This window comes from Ptychodera flava, chromosome 4, assembly GCF_041260155.1.
Source record: "Ptychodera flava strain L36383 chromosome 4, AS_Pfla_20210202, whole genome shotgun sequence".
NCBI lineage: Eukaryota > Metazoa > Hemichordata > Enteropneusta > Ptychoderidae > Ptychodera > Ptychodera flava.
Genome location: NC_091931.1, coordinates 8,712,121 through 8,730,088, shown reverse-complemented (window position 1 = coordinate 8,730,088; position 17,968 = coordinate 8,712,121). Strand labels below are relative to the sequence as shown.

At 37.3% G+C, this 17,968-nt stretch overlaps 2 protein-coding genes across 2 annotated transcripts; one reads left to right on the top strand and one right to left on the bottom strand.

Annotated features, from left to right (window-relative positions):
• Nucleotides 1–1,872: 1,872 nt before the first annotated feature.
• On the bottom strand, nucleotides 1,873–13,541 carry LOC139130827 (iduronate 2-sulfatase-like). Its single transcript, XM_070696624.1, has 7 exons — nucleotides 13,317–13,541; nucleotides 11,296–11,438; nucleotides 9,077–9,254; nucleotides 8,509–8,597; nucleotides 7,225–7,620; nucleotides 4,291–4,417; nucleotides 1,873–3,330 (listed from the first exon to the last, which is right to left on the bottom strand). Exons 1-7 carry the CDS (start codon nucleotides 13,402–13,404, stop codon nucleotides 2,570–2,572), a joined length of 1,782 nt encoding a protein of 593 aa, XP_070552725.1. The 5' UTR covers nucleotides 13,405–13,541; the 3' UTR covers nucleotides 1,873–2,569.
• A 66-nt stretch (nucleotides 13,542–13,607) lies between these two features.
• Nucleotides 13,608–17,886, top strand: LOC139130828 (thioredoxin domain-containing protein 9-like). Its single transcript, XM_070696625.1, has 3 exons — nucleotides 13,608–13,745; nucleotides 15,461–15,950; nucleotides 16,603–17,886. Exons 2-3 carry the CDS (start codon nucleotides 15,487–15,489, stop codon nucleotides 16,799–16,801), a joined length of 663 nt encoding a protein of 220 aa, XP_070552726.1. The 5' UTR covers nucleotides 13,608–13,745; nucleotides 15,461–15,486; the 3' UTR covers nucleotides 16,802–17,886.
• Nucleotides 17,887–17,968: the final 82 nt, after the last annotated feature.

Genomic DNA, 17,968 nt, shown 5'->3' with positions numbered 1-17,968 from the left:
GTTGCAATGGACCATGGCTGATTTATGTACCCCTATACTACTGTCAAATAGCACTGTTTTAGACATTATTTCAAATTGACCATCAGTTTCAGGTATGGCAGTTGAGAAAGCCATTCACAATGGCAACTCGTGATTATATTCAGAGCAAAGGTTCTGACAAAAAGCCTGTACTAGTGTTCTGTTCTTTGTCATAACATTAATAACATACCAGCCCTTTTGCTAGAGCTCACAATAGCCTCTGCTATTCCCAATGCTATCATGTTTCATTACTTATAGTTGAGTCTTTCCAAATACTTTGACACGATTAACACCTTCAATATAGGTATTGATTTCAATAAACTCTAGAATTTCCTCTCATGCAGTTTTTCTCAAAGTTCTCACTTTCTTCAGGTGTTTTGCTTGGGTTACATACATTATTATTGGTATTAATGCCTTATCCATTATGCAATTATTGTAAATTTACTGATATTGTAGATGTTTCATTTCTAACAATTGCCATATTTTTTGGCACATTGATTGCTCTGAAAGGTAGCACAGCTTCAAATGTACTAATCACCATCTCTGTATCTATGTATCACACTACGGAGTTTGAGAAGCATTGCTTGGCAAGATATTCTGGTATTTGGCTGCACAGCACAGCCGCCGGTTGCATATGCGAAAGTCTTGTTGCTTGTTTGCCACAACTTTTGCTAAATTGAAGACAGAAATGCTAGTTGCAAAAACTGTCGAGAAGTTGCCTGCATTGAACTGTTGTAATTGTACTATTCATAGATGAAACCCTATTCATTATACCAACATCCTTTTGATATACTTTGGTTTTAAGTAAGAGAACCCACCTCCATCCTTGGGGTTCCCAGTTTTAAATGGACTTTGCCCTCCGGTGCACGTGGCAGGCCCAAGGTGATTCAAAATCAAGAGATACTGCAGCATTGATGAATCTCTGTTATATAATTTGATTGGTTCACTACATGATCACTGATAATCTATAATTCTCCAAACACACTGATGTGATAATCTAAAGTCTGCTGCTAGGCTTGACATATTGGTTTGTCTCCTATCAAAAGTCACACACCATGGGCGTAGATTTCACAAAATCATCACTGAAACAAGTTTTTGTACTCATAAATCTCTGGTCCTTAAAAGTTGGTGCAACATCTACTAGCTATACTTAGTTTAACTAATTAGGAATTGAGGGCTGTCATGATTCTTCTTTTGAAAATAGACATTCCTCATGAGTGTCTATTTTGAAAATAGACACTCCTCATGAGTGTCTATTTTGAAAATAGACATTCCTCATGAGTGTCTATTTTGAAAATAGACACTCCTCATGAAACTTGGCATGATTTGATACCATAGTCCATGAAGACTGTGTTTCTGTGTTACCAATGGTTTCTGCTCTTTTTTGCAATAACATCCATTCATTGCTGTACTATACCCTCAGATATAAATAAGCCTCATCAGAGTACCCACCATGTTGAAATAATTGATTTGGAATAATTTGCCTTGAAATAATAGAATCATCAGACAAATCAATTTGCAAACCTCATGAAACTAAAAGAGAGTTTGCAGTGCATCAGAAACCACTGTTAACAACCATAGTCCTTCCACTGACCCACTTCCAAGGACTAAAGAGGCAAATACATGTTTTATTAGGAATGTCAAAGATTCAAAATGAAGATTAAAATCATGCCAATCTCTTCAGTAATGTTTCCTTAATACCCTGTGGCCGACCACGATGCATAAACACAAACAGCAGATTGCAGACAGATCCAAATGTACCTCCGTATGCTATACATAAACAAATTAATTACAAATTGTAGCTGATCAAACCAGTCCTAATCAAAATGAACCACGAACATCATCAGTGATATATTGATTCAACATTTTACTTCTTTCAATAGCTTGCGCTTTCTGTTTACTGAAAAATAAGGCACACATGATCCATACTTGTACAGGATTTATAGGAGAAATCAAAATATATCAAACTTCTTCAGCAGAAATTTATAAATGTTTCCTTGAGACTGCAGAACTCATCCTAGATGAAGACAACAGATAGAAATCAGTACAGCTGGTAGAGTAATATCAAATATTTCATCAACCATTTCACGAAACAGCATTACTTTTTGATCAGTATAGGTTTTTCCTACGTGATTGTTTTCTTCTCTTAAAATATTAAAATTATGTTCACTATGCAAAATATTGATGGATGAGATTCAATTCATAAGCAGAAGACGTTAAAGAATGGACTGATATGAAAGTACACTATGGGGACAAATGCGGAATGTCTGGAGTAAAAGCTTGAATAATGTTTCCAGATTGTCAAAATAAAATAAAAAATCAATACCTTTCATATGTAAAAAATGCAAAAAGAAAACAAGAAACATGCTGTAGGAATTTCAACAACATCATTCTTGCCTTATTTATGTTGAAAATATTTGCAGTACAATGTTAAAGCTTGTCAATAAAAAACAAATCCTTCATCAATATTGTAAATGTTCAAGATCTCATCTTCCTTCACTTTGAGTTTTGTAAGGCAACAGTCCCTACAGTCACAGTTAGTGTGACTGTCTCAAGTTTTAGGAATGGCACTTCGCCAACCAAGTTTCAACTTCTCTGATAATTCCGCTGCCAGATCCTGATATTGAAGATCTCCTGCCACATTGTTGTCTTCATTGGGATCAGAATCGTACAGATACAACTCCCTGGCATGCACCTCAGACCAGTCAGCCTTGAAATGAGTTGGGTCAAAGCCAATCCACTCAGTGTAGCGATATTTCTCAGTTCTCATGGTGTAACCCATAATCCTGATGTCTCTCAAATCTGGGAGATCAGAATTTGGCTGAGGTTCATCAGATGGGCGAGGATACTGACTGAAGCTGGCATTTTTCCATGTGAAGGAAGCACCATATTTCCTTGTGACCAAATTTTCTATGACTGGCACGAAGCTGATCCCTTCTGAACAGAAATCTACTTTGAATGGATTTTCAGGGCATACTGGTGGAACTTTCAATCCAGCTAACTCTGACAGTGTTGGAAAGAGATCAACAAGTTCAACAAAGTCATCGCTTGCAAGTCCTGATTTCTGTGGTTGCACATAATCTGTTTCGGCATTATATTTTCTTGCCTTGATGTCTGTTTCATTTCCATGATAACTTGGGTCAATCTTTGATGTGTTTTCCAAGGGATTGATGAAGGGGAATTTCTTTCCCGGTGGTTTGGGTCCTGTTCCTTTGTCCGTCATTCCAGGCACGTACACAATCAGCGGAACCCTCGTGGTAGTTTCAAAATTCTGATATTTTTCAAATTCTTGGTGCTCTCCAAGTGACCAACCTATCAGAAGCAGAAATTAAAATTTTAACCAACAGTCCTTTCAACTTTGCAAAGTAAATGATCAAAGTAAAGGAGAAAAGAAATCGGATACTATCAGTGCTACTTTCATAGGTACTACTTGTAATATGAGTACATCAAGAAACAAGAACTTGGATTGAATTGAGTATCACAGACACCATTCTAAGACTTTTCCTGTTGGTTCATGAATCCCTAATCAGTCAAATTAGACATTAAAATCCAATAAAACATATTATTATGCTGTAAACCACTGTATTGGGTTTCAGTATTCAATATATGGGAGTCTCGTGTGGTGTGTTTCACCACTGACCTGCTGCTTGATCCTCCGTATACAGAGAATTTATGGTGCAATTGACTTTCCAAAAAGCTATTCATTTTTCATAATATCAACAGCAAACTGTGTCAAAATAAATTTTTATTTCAAAACCAAATGAATGAAAAATGAGTCATACAGTTGGTGCAGTTTGTGCACACAGTGCATAAGGCGGCTCTGTTTATAATACCTCACAGGGTTCTTTGGTCAATAACCTGATACCATATCCATATAATGCCTTTTTACCGATTTGACAACCCCTAAATACATACATAACCATGATTTTCACAGACTTTGTTTGCCAAGACATGCGTTTAAAGACTGACTTGACATAATAGTGATATGTATGCAAGCTAATCTTCCAGACACCTTCAAGTTGATGATTTGCATTAATTTTGAGGGACTTGCTATGGCAGTATTACAGTAGAACATTTATCACTGAGACATTCACAACATTGACATAGTTGCACAAAGGGTTGGAGATTAGGTTATAGTTAGTGTCCAATGAATACATGTTCCAGAGATAACTGTCGTAGAACTGGAAAAGGGTTAAAGTAAAGAGCTATGAGTGAGCTCTGCTGTTCCATATCTAAGCATTGCTGTGAAAACTGTGACAAGACCATTCTTACCGTGATCGCCAAACACTACTATGATTGTATTGTCAGCAAATCCAAGCTTGTCCAAGTGCATTAACACTTTACCAAGCTCACTGTCAACGAATGTTGTCGATGCATAATAACTCTGTCTTATTTTCAACTGTAAAGAAGAAATTGGAATATGTAACACAAAAACAGGGTGTCAGATGGGAACGAAATTGTGTGATGTGCCATGGAAAAATAAAGTCCCGTCAACTAAAATTTTCTATGCTTGTCAAAGCTTCAAATGACATGTACAAAAGAAACCTAACAGAATCATAGTCATTTACAATTTGTAGCTCTGAGAAGTCACTTTGTGCATGAACCTTCAATAACACTTAGTTATATTTTCTGCAGTTGTATCAGTCCAGTATGTTCCACACATTACAATAAATATCTGTGAAATGCAAGACATTGATGGGACCCAGTGTTGTCCTTAGAAGCTGGGTGCCGGGTAAATAACCCAGCTGTTTTGCATTTTAACCCGGCTACTTTTAACGTCATTAGATTATTTTATAGACCTGTAATTTCGGGATTGCACTGCCAGCTGTTAGACGGCACACGCGTACGATTAGCAGTTTCGCGACCCCTTTCCCCGCATGGAACTGCACAAACATAAAACAGTTTCTAAATACCCGTTTGTGGCTTTTTGTGACCGATATTTTATAGTGTGATTGGCTGATGGACGCGCCTATGGTGCTGTCTTTGTTACGAGCAGTGTAATTGGTTTGATTAGTATGAAGGTCATCTTAGGTCATGATTTTTAACGATGGCGTCAAAAAGAAATGTGGCGTCGGCCACTGGCACCTTGCCGATGGAATATTTTACCCGAAGAAAGCCCGTTCGAAAGGTATACTTGATTCCAAAAATATATTTAGTTTATGTATGAAAAACTTCAATTTCGCTGAATTTGTGAGAAAAAAACGCCGAAAAGATGTGATTTTGATCGACGATTCGAAGTTCATGAGACTGCAGCTAGTTTTCCGCCGCCGCGCTGGCTGCCAACGTCACGGTCACTACGAGTATGATCTTCTCAACAAATCAAGTTATTCTCAGAGCAATACCGACGCATTTTCTAGATTTTAAAAAAAATGAGCTAGAACTGATTTTTTTAGAAGCAACTGTTTATTTGAATGGGTATTTTTTTCATTGATTATTTTTACGTACTAGAATCCACGGTGACAGGCATGTGTGTTGCCGACCGTTGCCGACCGGCGCATCATCGTCACGGCTCACGGCTTCACCGTGGCGCTGATCCCCTGTTGCTTAAGACAACAGGACAATACGTCGTGGATTCCGGCATGGGTTCAATTTCACTGCGCTTCTCCATGTTCTCCATGTTGGGTTGCCCGATAGTGTCTTTCGATGGACCCTCTGAATCATTTTTTTTCACGGACTCGTGGAGCAAATTTGAAAGAAAATAGAGTTGTTTCCTTCCGACGCCTTGCTGCATATCTGCTTTGATCAAATTTTGGGACAGCGAGACGCGATGATCGTGCGCGGTTTGCATTTAATTTGTTGCAACATTTCTGTCAATCACTTTTGTAACATAAGTTTCAGAAACTATCGCTAGCCTGAAAATTAGCTGACTGACATGGTAACGTGCCTCTGACTCGACGATGCCGATTTTTCAGACTACACTCAGAGAATCCGAAACTTTCCACATAAAATGAGTGATTGACAGAAATGTTGCAACAAATTTAATGTTAAGCGGGCACTCATCTCATCTTGTTGTCGCCTAGGCTCAGTCGCAGAGAGCGCTTTCGCAACCGTCTGCGTATAGAAAACTCATAACAATGAAAAAATGCGTAGAGACTCAATCCTATGCGTAATATTATTACGCATTGGATCGACTCTCTACGCATTTTTTCATTGTTGAGTTTTCTATATACGCCTTTTTTTTTCGTTAATGCGAACACTGTTACAGCGAATTATCTTACCGATGTTTTTCTTAACAAAAGCAAATGTGTAGAATAGAATGAGTTTGATGGTTTGGGGAAACTACTATGTGGTAATGAAGAATGGGAAATGAGCAATGAAATGAGCAGACAGCGGGTGATTTAAAGGCGGAGCCTCCCTTTAAAAGGACGCCAAGGTATGGCGGCGTTCATTGTGTAAGTGGACACCAAACAGGCAACACGCGGGCACACGCTCCAGAAAATGCAACTTTTTAGTTTTCCCCGCCGCAAAAACGCAGACAGACTGCCAAGCGGTCAGCGCGAAGTTGATGCCGATCGAACTCTGTGGTTATATTCAAAGTCTAACGCGACTGGAAGACAATTTTTTAGGAAATTCGAGCGTCTGTGGTGGGAATCAATGACCGTTGGCGATTTGAACAGACCGTCAATCAAAAGCTTGCATAAACTCTGTTTGCAGGATTAGCAAAATGTGACAAAAGGTTGAGATCAGTTTGTGTAATCAATGTTATAGAAATCAAACATCGTACTGGCCAAGCGTTTGACTGGGAGGAGAACTCCACTAATGCGAAAACCTGGGATTGAAAAGTGCGGCTTGAAGATTAAATGTTACATCTTCACTGCAAATAAAACCATAAGTGTGTCCTAAATAATACAAAAAAAACACAATCGTGTTTGTTTGTTTTGTTGTATGTGAGCCACGTCTAAGACACACACAACAAAAGTACTTTTGTTGTACTTTTTTGACAGTACTATATCTGTTTCAGTCTCAGCTAAATGTCACCTCAGATACCACCAGAGAACACCATTTCCACTCCAAAATTTCATTTTTTGCCTTGCAAGAGGGTGGACACCCCCCCTCTCGCGCTCTCCCCCCTCGTTCGCTACGCTCACTCGCCGCTCGGTCGCTTCGCTTCCTCGCAGTCCACCGTCTACTTTCTTAAATTACCCAGTACTTTTAAATATAAGGACAACACTGGGGACCAGAAAAAACATAGCGACTTAATCATACCTGAAATTCATCTGGCACATGAGCAAATGGGTAGCTCAAGTTCAAGGCTTTGACATCATCTCTTTTCCTTATCATCATCATTGTTTCCCAGGCAACATGAGGCATCTTGGGAGGAAGTGTTGGGTTTGGCGCCAGCTTGATGCTGGACAATGGGTAGAGATCTTGGAACTCCTTGGGATACTTGTAGGAGATGTGAGGTTTGTGATAGCCGACAGCCAGGAAGAAGGGCTGTTTATCTGCTGGATTTTGGCTTTGGTGTTGTTGGGATATGTTGGTCAACATTTCCATGGCATACTCAGTACTTTGAATATCAGGCAGTGTTCCACCTGGTTGAACTTTCACATCAAGTGGACAGCAGAGATTTCTGTAGTGATTTCCACCTGGACCTGGACAAGACTAAGACCAAACAGGACCATCAGATACCACCCTATGATCCATGCCAGTAATTCATGGTTTCAAATTTAGTTTGTATCAGCATAGAAAAAACTATCATTTGCGCACAAAGGTACAGTGATTTTTTTTAACAACAAGAAAGAAATATTCTTTATGTCTTTTTGGTAAAAAAGGAGAATCTAGAAATGAAAAGTGAAAGGCAAAAAGCAAGAAGGTAGAATAGCACATGTTTTCACATAAAATGGCAAATACAGATGTACACAAGATACTCTAGTCAAACATACATCTTCAAACAGACGGCTTCAGGAAATATATGAAAGAGTGAAACTTGAAATGAGGTTTTCTATGAAACCTGCAGCAAAACAGTCTAGTCTCTGAAACTGTGGTAACATATTTTTAGGGGTCATTACAACACATGTATTCTCTACTGTTATTAAAAGCAGTTGGTCTGATTAATGTTGTCTGACATCTCATGGAATTAAAAACTCAGGTTAAAGGGCCAGTACCTGTAGCTATTGGTTTTATATGTCAACAGGAAGTTATTGTCCTACTCCCAGAAGCATGTTGAAACATCCGCTATGAAGCTTGTCAACACAGCATCTCTATATGTGTTAAATTCACTGATATAGTTAACATTAGAACTCTAGTCCACACCAGAATTCACTTGTCAGCAATAACTATGCAGACAAACACATATAGGGACTGAGTTGACAAGGTAAATACTGTGTAACTCAGTATGTTTTGGTGAAGACTCTGAGAACAAGAACCTGTTGTGTTGTGTTGTGTTCTGTAAACAGCAACCATGTCAGCAAACAGACAAAATTTTCAGTACAACTTCAAAAAATTTTGACTTGTATTGGGCAAATGGTTGAAAAATACAAAGATACTAACCGGTGTCCAGTGATATTTCTGAGACGATGGATGATAAGCTGGCTGAGACCAGCTGTATGGGTAATCATCCGTGTTATTAGATGCAATACCTGAAATTGATAAAACAAGACTTGTTTCATATGAAAATGTCAAAAAAAATTTGGAGGGAAGACCAAATCTTTTCTTTATTATTTTCAGATCAGTGAAACAGGACTAGTGAAACTTTAATTAATATTACAGTGTTTTCTCTGCATGTTATTTAAAGGGGGCATTTTGTGCCCCACCTATCAAAATAAAGGGGCAGTTTTGAGATTTTAGGGGCAGTTTTAATGTTAATCAATGACACACAAAAAGAAATCTTTAATAACTCAGTAATTTTATTTCAGGGTGAAGTGGTTGTAGTGGTAGAATGTGGTACCAGTCATGAACAGGGTCTATGTCTGTAGTGTTTGGCTGTCTGCATGAGTGTCTTTGTTCTTTTTTTTATGAGAAATGTATTCATGATAATATTATTATCATGAATACATTTTCAGAAGTGGGCCCTCAAGAAAATGATTAACTTTTGTTTACTGTTATCATTCTTTAATACCTGGATGCATGACCTTTCCCATTGATGCTGCAAAGTAACCATTTTCCTTGAAGTGTTGGGGAATCGTTGTGAAATTTCCAGCAAACTCCCTCCAGTATGAACCAAAGTCGTAAAGCTTTGTTGTGTCTGGACGTCTGCCAGTCAAGAAGGATGTTCGGCTGGGACCACAAACAGCTTGCTGAAAGTACACATGATACGATGTGATGCAGTACTTGAATACTGAATTGTTTCATTAAAAGGCAGACTCAACTCTTTGATAACAAATCTTTTATTTGTCAATAGTTTTCTGCACCAGTTTCCCATGGCATTCAAAACTGACATGCATGTTACATGATATGCTGATTTCATTCACAACACAGTATAACATTTGGTCTCATCAAAGTGATCACATTACAAAACCAGGGTCCATACACTCAAAGTCAGTGAAATTGAAGGACTTTTATAAGGACATTTTTGGCAATTTTCAAGGACTTTTTGAGGTCCAGAATGTTATTTTCTTAGGATTATTTTTATTATTTATTATTTTTTCAGATCATGTTATGATTTTCAAAATTCTTAGGTGGTGTATCAAGTTTCCAGCATTTTCCATGACCTAACTTCATTGGACTTTTCCTTGACTTTTCAGGAGGCTTTAAAATTCAAGGACTTTCCAGGGCATACACTCCCTGAATACAAAATGCAAAATCCAAGTTCTTGAATCACAAAAGTCTTAAATTTGCTCTCATATCATGTGATGCTTTCCTTTTGTTGTCATGGATACCTTAAAAGTTGTTGTTTCAAAACAAATTTTGAAATACTGTACTAATACTATGCAACACAATTGCCCATATAAGTTTTCTTTTAAAGACCTGACCATTAATAATGGTATTAACACAGCTTTACATAATTTTTGCCTTTCACATGAAGCCTTTCAAATTTTTTTGTCTAAATAGCAGATGTCACAACTGTATTGTCATATGGTTTGGAGTATTACGGGTGGCACTTTCTTGTCAGAATTTCACCCTATGCTCTGTGAGTGTAAAGGATGGTGGACCATACTGCACAAATATTAGAGGATATTCTTTCCATCAGGGAACAAGGAATGGTGAACATCAGTAGGCGGTATCAGCACCTCCTTCACAATCAAAGAAAGGCAAAGTGATTATGTCAATATCTTTGTTGCACTATCTGGGCAAATAAATGTTATTCAACAGTTAAGATGGCATTACACATCACCAACAAACATTTTTACAGCAATATTTCCAATCAAAGATGACAAGTACTCTTATATTTTATATTTTAAACAGCAGATAATCAAACATTTAGTATTCTATAAAACATACCTTTTCAGTTAATTTAGCTAACTCTGTCAATTTATTAATTTAAGATTCTGTTAATTTAAACTTTTTCCTGTATTTACAATGGTTAGGATGTCTCTTTAGCTAAATTAAAAACCTGTTGATTGTGATTAAAATATGAAAACATTAAGAAAGCATAAAGCTTATTCAAAGTGTTTTACAGTAGTAGTAAAAGTGTACTCAAGTATGAAAGGCTACGTATTTGGGGTAAAAAACTAAATTTTGGCATTCTTAATGATAAAAATTACTTATATTTGACTCTACTTTGTGAAATTCAATATCTCATTTGAAATAAGAGTTTATGTATACAAAGCCCTGCAACTTTGATTTGCATTATCTATTCTCATTCTTAAATGGTGGGAATTGAAAGACTGACATTCAAAAAGTGATTAAAATCATTGTAGGCAAAATAGAAATGACTCATTATGTCAAATGTAAGAGTTTTATTGCCAAATAAAATTGCCGATAGTTGTGTGATATTTGAAAAAAGAAATGTGAAAATTTCACAAAATATGGTCCAGCCAGAGAGGTGTATACTCTTTAGCAGTGTTGGAAAAAGAAGCCATCTGTGAAATCTGGTGACAGTTGCATAAATTTACACAGCTTTCTCATCCAACTTATGACTCCTCATCATGCTGAAAATTAAACCCTATCAACATTTCAATCTTTGGTTAGTATGTTATTGACAGTTGAATCAAATTTTGCATAAAAGTGATGTGCAACACCCCCTTAAATCTCTTCTTATAGTACAGATCATTTTAGTTGAAAGTGACTATTGAAAAGTGGCTGAAAATACTGATCAACAAACCTTTCATTTCATATCATTTCAAGGATAACTAAATTCAAGCAAAATACTACATCATACTTTGACATTTGACTCACCTGGGCATAGGCTTTATTGAATCTGACTGAGTATTTTGCAAGTTGGTCAATGTTGGGGGTTATGTACGGATATTCACCACCATAACAACCAACCGTGGGTCGCAAATCATCATACACTACAAATAAAACATTCATTCTTTTGTCTGAAAAGCAAAGGAATAAACTTTAATAGAAGTGAATAGTTGTAGTGATATTGTTGCTCAAATAAAATATAAGTACATTCAAATAAATTTACTTTTCTTGAATATTTGTGCATTTTGCAGAAATACTAAATACCAATAATTACTTCAAGCTACCTAGAGATTGTTCTTACTCGAGTTTTGACTTCTGCATACAGGAATAACAAAAACACATCAGAAATGTTTATTCTGCCAAAAACTACTCTTTTTCCATAGCGGGAGTGATATTTCCATACTTTCCCTAAACTTTTCCATGTTCTTGGCAACTAAACCTCTACACTTTCCTAACTCTTCCAGGTTTCAAAGTACCTAGTTGGATACATGCTGCAATTAAAATGTCCAAGTTACCTTGATCAATGCAAATAGATTGCAAGGTCACGGAGCACACTGTGCATGTTGAAAATAATACAGTACGGTATGCATTCTGATCTTTGTCTAACTCTGCTTTTGATTATCTTCTCCAGCACCCAATATCAGATTTTAATGTTTTGTTTAAAATTTAATTTACTGACAATGTGAAGTTTGTGTGCAGACGACAGAAGCTGTATACCTATGAAGCTACCTTTAGCCCTGCATCGAAACTTGTACAAAGACACAGAAGACCAAAACAAGGCCATGGCATTTGGTCTGAGTGGGAAAGACAAGGATGATCCAAGAATGCAAAAGAAGGGAATTTGCATTGGATGATGGGAAGGATGACTATGAATATCAGCGAGCAGTTCCCTGTTGATTTTTTTCTGAAAAATAGTCTCTTATTAGTCCCTAATAATTCTGAACATAATCATTTCTAAATAAATTTCACTTTTTTTCAACTTTTTTGTAAATCACCCAAGGTTTGCAAATCAATTCTATTAAAAGAAAACAAACATGAACGAAAAGAAAAAACACTGACTTTTGCAGAAAAAACCACCCTCACAAAAGTATCCCACAATAATTATTTTATTACTTGTCGGAAATATGTACTTTTCTTGTATTAATGATATTATTGGTAACTTTGGTCACTATGCATGTCCTGGGAGCAGGTGTCTGTTGATGTAAATCCGGGCATACACATTGCGCATATTGGCAAAAAACAAACATATTCGAGCAAAGCTTTTGCAAATTATCTGCAAATAATGTGATAAAGGCAGTAAGGGAGTATTCAACGATGAGTGTTCAAGTGAACTACCGGTATAAGTGTGTATTTGAATTTTTTTAAAGAACTTTTGAGAAGGCAAAAGTGTGCAGTTCTGTAGTACTCCTTGTCTTACATGTAATCTCAGTTGCATATTCAATTCCCTTTACCTCTTCACCTGGAGCAGATAGTCTGACCAACCTTCTACAGGTAACATAGAAATATGGTTTGTTGTTCTTGTTTTATGTTGATGTTTTATTTTTTGCTAAGAAAATTGAAGAATGCAAATTAGTTGTTACTGTTGCATCAATAATTGTCATATCTTCAATAAACGTCATAATTGGACTTCAATGGTATGAGTAGAGTGCCAAACGTTGCGCTCCTCCCCAATCCATGATAAAGTATTGGTATTGAAGTGGTGTAACGGTCGGCACTGTAATACCGTACGGCGTACTGCCGCTGCTCACAACTTCAAATTGCAGCCGTAGAATTCCTTTGATTATTGATGGTTTTCCTTTCATGTTTTTGCGACGACATCAATCTACTTGAAACAACAGCTTAGCATTCTTCAGTTTTATTGGCAAATAACTATATAAACACAACAACAACCTGATGACTGAGTTCCCTGTGATTCAAGTCAATTCAAGCTAGTTCACTCTACACTGACAGTGACACGGCCCTTCTTTCCAAATCATGATGAAATAAAACAAAACCAAGGAAATATTTACCTTCACCAGCTACAAGTTGGAGCGATATCACCGTCAGTAAAATCATGAATACGCTTAATGCGTGCGAAATCATGTCTACTTGTAGCATTTTGAAATCGAGAGTGGGCAGGACCGTACCAGCTCCTGAGCCAAGCTTCTGTCACATGATTTTCAGCTGCTCAACGCGTATAACGTGACAACATCACTGTATGACCTGTGACCCTGTTAATTATAACCTTTCAACTTAAATTGCATTCTGGGATATTATAGGGCTACTTAACAAAGTCGTCTTTGATTGGACATTTCATACCAAGGTCAAGAAAAGAAACCAATCACAAGATATGTTTCCCGGTTTATAGGATGACTGGCACAGTATAGATGTTGGAAGAACGTTCGTCCGATATATTTTGACTTTTGTGCGAAGTCTTGTCACCCACTATTTATAAACAGGTGAGATTTTTCTACCCGCTGCACGGCCGTTTTTATCAATGTGAAGTACATGACTATGTGACGTAAGAAATTGCTAAAGAATGCTAGGAAATATCTTGTGAATCTAAGATACATGTCACTGTGAAAAAGAAATGTCCGCGGCGTGTAGACTGCCTGTGTGTGTGGTTGAGGCTCGTCTATACATGTTCGGACCACGATAAATAGCGCTCAGAAGAAAAGGCTAAGTTTTCCAATAGCACGTTCATCACAATGTAAAATATTAATTACACAGGTGGAATGTTTTTGTATCGTTTGGCTAAGCTCACGACGTGTTGGGTCGAACGACGTCGGTGTTGAAAGTGCCATGACAACAATCAAAATAGAGAGGTACACAATAGTTCCTAAAAACACTCTGTCTAAATTTCTACGAAGCCATGGTGAATCTGAATTTATACTTCATCAGGACATCAGATTCATGAACGCTCACAACTATGTACATCAATTTTCTTTTACCGCCGGGGAAACTGCAGCGACTGAGAACATGCACCCAATTTAAAATTCGATTGCTATCGCCATCATTGATAGAAATAGAGTAGTGACTCACGGCACAGTCCCTCATCCCACAGTGATCCTACCATGCGAGAGACCCACGATCCTACATAATCGTGGGAGAGTGTTGAATGGGAGGGGGACTAAGGAACTATGTTACCGTAGTTGAATAATGTCATTTAACAGAAACTTGTTCTCACCTTATTAGGTACGAAGAATTAAGATACATTTTGCTAGTATGTACCGGAAACAAGAACAAATTAGGTTTTCATAATTTTCCAATTCAATGATATACAGAAACCTGATAGGGAGTATCAGCTTATTGACATAATTGAATGATAAAGCCAAATAACTCAAGTCATATTCTCACTGAAGAAGACCACTAAAATATTGTCCAACAACAGTGCATCTATCCTTTCACTGGATTTGGTGTGGAATGGGAATGTGAAAAGTCATCCTGTCAAGTGCATGGTACTGTCAGAGTACTGGGTAATAGTGGGGTCAGCTAATGTGGACCTGGTTTGATGGGGGCTTCAATTGTTGGCTCTAGGCTGGTACCGGGGTTTCCCTAAGTATATAAACATAGTCATACTGAGATAAAACAGGGGCAGTAGTTCCCAATCTTTCCAGTGCCATGTCAGAAGCCTTAATTAGACCAACACTGATGAAAGAGACTGCCAGATGCAATGTAATCAATGAGATTGCTCCAGTCGTGCAGTTAGGAAACTCATTTCAACGTCATCATTGCAACCGTCAAAGCATCTTAAATCATTAAATTTGATAACTACTAACACCAGGGCCATTTGTTTTCAATACTCACAGTATTTTCTGTCAGGAAATGTTGATGTTGGTTCCATATTGAGCGATTTGAACTATATGCCTTGACTCATAGATATAATTTTTCCAGAAGCTCTCTGCAGTTTTGGTATGATAACTCAAAACTTGACTTACCATACTGATACTACGGAAAGGTTTTTGACCCAGATATGAAATTTGTCATGCCTTTACATCTGATAAATTGAGTCCAGATTTCTTAAAGTGGTGTGGGTTAGCTTTTATGGAAAATACAGTCATTGGAAGCATTCTTATTGGGATAATCTTGAAGTATAATACAGTTAATACTCAATTCACTTTGGTCTCACTAATACCTTTTCCTCCAAATAAAGTGAAAATATTCATTTTTATAGGAAAAGTGAAAAACAAAGAAGACAAGATGGCAGGCACCGCAGATGCTGCACTGCAGCAGCAGCTTATGAAAGTGACAGAAATCATTGAGGGACAAGTGGATGCAGAAATTGAAAGACTTGATCAAATGGATGATGACGACATGGAAAAGCTGAGACAGCGCCGCCTGGCAGCGATGAAGAAGGAACATGAACAAAAACAGGAATGGCTGAAAATTGGACATGGACAGTACTCAGAGTTGCCGGGCGAGAGGGAGTTCTTTGATGAATGTAAAAAGAGCAAACATGTAGTGTGCCATTTTTACAAAGACAGTACCTTCCGTTGTAAAATTGTGGATAAGCACCTTTCAATCCTGGCGCCTAAACATATCGAGACGCGCTTCCTGAAAATCAATGCGGAGAAAAGCCCATTCCTGGCAGAGAGACTTAGAATCAAAGTCATTCCAACGATGGCATTGATCAAAGATGGGAAAACGTGTGACTATGTTGTAGGGTGAGTTTTGTTCAGTACAATCTCTGTCATGGTGAAACAATCTGCTATTGCAATGCCCTCTCTGCATCCATTTATGAATTGATAACATTTTCAAGGTAATGAAGAAAAAAATTTCATGTTTCTGATGTGCTTCCATCTCAAATTGAAGACATCAAAACTACCATTCGATGTACTCTTTTTTATGAAACAACATTTTTACTCACATTAAACGGTAATGATGTAAAACAAATTTCAACAAAATGGATGCGTGCACAAAATTGCTCCCAAGTGAAATGACTCATATTGTGTATATTCAATCAGTCAGTCTCTCAACTTTTCATACAGACAGGCAAAACAAGAAACTGGATGCTGTCAAAAATCCTCTCTATCAGGACGTGATGTGAATTGTTGAATATGATCAACAGAAATAATCAGTGCTGTCAACAACACTCAAATTTGTGTTGGTTTCATTTTCTTCCCAAATACAATCATAATTTATAAGATAAGGTTTGTGCTTATGTGAAGCAAAGTTTGTTCCAAATTTTTAAGCATACTGTCAAAATCAGAGGCACTATGTCCCCTAGGATTTTTCAAGGCTATCAGAATCCATTGCAATCATTGGAAGAAAATTCTGAACAATCCTCTTATTTTCTCATTCATGTAATTGTTACAGATTTGATGATGTTGGTGGGACAGACGACTTTCCAACAGAGATGCTGGAATGGCGACTAGGCTGTGCAGGAGTCATCAACTATTCTGGAAACCTGACGGAGCCACCACTGCCTGGTGGCAAGTCCAAGTCAATACTTAAAAGCAAACCCAAGAAGACCATCAGAGGAACAGTAGAAGATGATTCAGATGATGAATGGTGAATGAATTTCAGGATTGTGAGGGGAGGTTTTTTATCAGCTGTATCTTTTAACAAATTTATCAATGGACAATTTTCAAGGAGAACAAAGGACTCACCATGTTAACTGTCAATGTCAACAAGTGCTTATGTGACAACCAGATTGAGGGCTTCTGCTCTAAACATTTGTTACTGAGCTCATGTTTACAGATAAATTTTCATAAGATGAACAGACAGTGTGGTCTATTTCTAGACTCTTTCAGAGCCCTTCATATGAGGGCAGCTTCCATTCTGCAGTGTGTACTAATGTGCTTTGAGTGGTAGGGAAAGGCAACACTCACAGAGCAAACAAGGCACCTTGTAGCAAAATATCAGTGCTACAAGAGGGATCCCTGAGCCAGGTCTCACTCAGCATATTCATTGAGGAAGCCCATTGGCAATGAAGGGCTGTGAGACTCTGTGAGAGTAATTCTTACCAGAATATTCCTTCAAATAGCCTGACATCTGTAAGCTCAAATGTGACCTGCTTTTCAAATACTATTTCAAAACTGCTTCAAAAAGACAATACTTGTGCTTTTTTGAATGATTTCTCTCAAAATATCCTCTTTAGTCTTGTTACCGTCTAGTCATTTTACTTTATGAGACTGATCTGAATTTGTAGTACTTGGGTATTTATTAAGTGCAGTCTGCATGAAACAAGCAAAAGATTTTCTCAACTTGTTCTTCCATATTCCATGAAAAGTAAACTCGGATATACCGTAATTTTTACCTTAATTTTTTTGAACGAGGCAGTGTTTATCCTACAATATTCTGTAAGTTACAAACTTTTTATTTATTTTAGGTGAAGTAGGAACAATGAATTGTTTTTATAATTTTTTAATGCAATCCTAGTATGATCACATATCTTTTGATGATAATACACCATCTGCAATGTAAGCCTGCTGTGGAATTTGCTGGATGTTGACATTGTATGTAACCTGGCCTTTGATTTTGTTTCTTTGTCTTTTTTAAGAGAGAGTGATTTTGATTGGACAGTGCAGTCATGCATATGACCACATAACTGGTCCACCATGACTAATCAGTGATATGAATAAATTAACATGAACAGAAGCACAGGTTGTAGAAATTAATTTTGCTTGATGAATAAATCCTTTGATCTGCAAGCAATGTTTTGTGATGTTGTGGCCGAAAC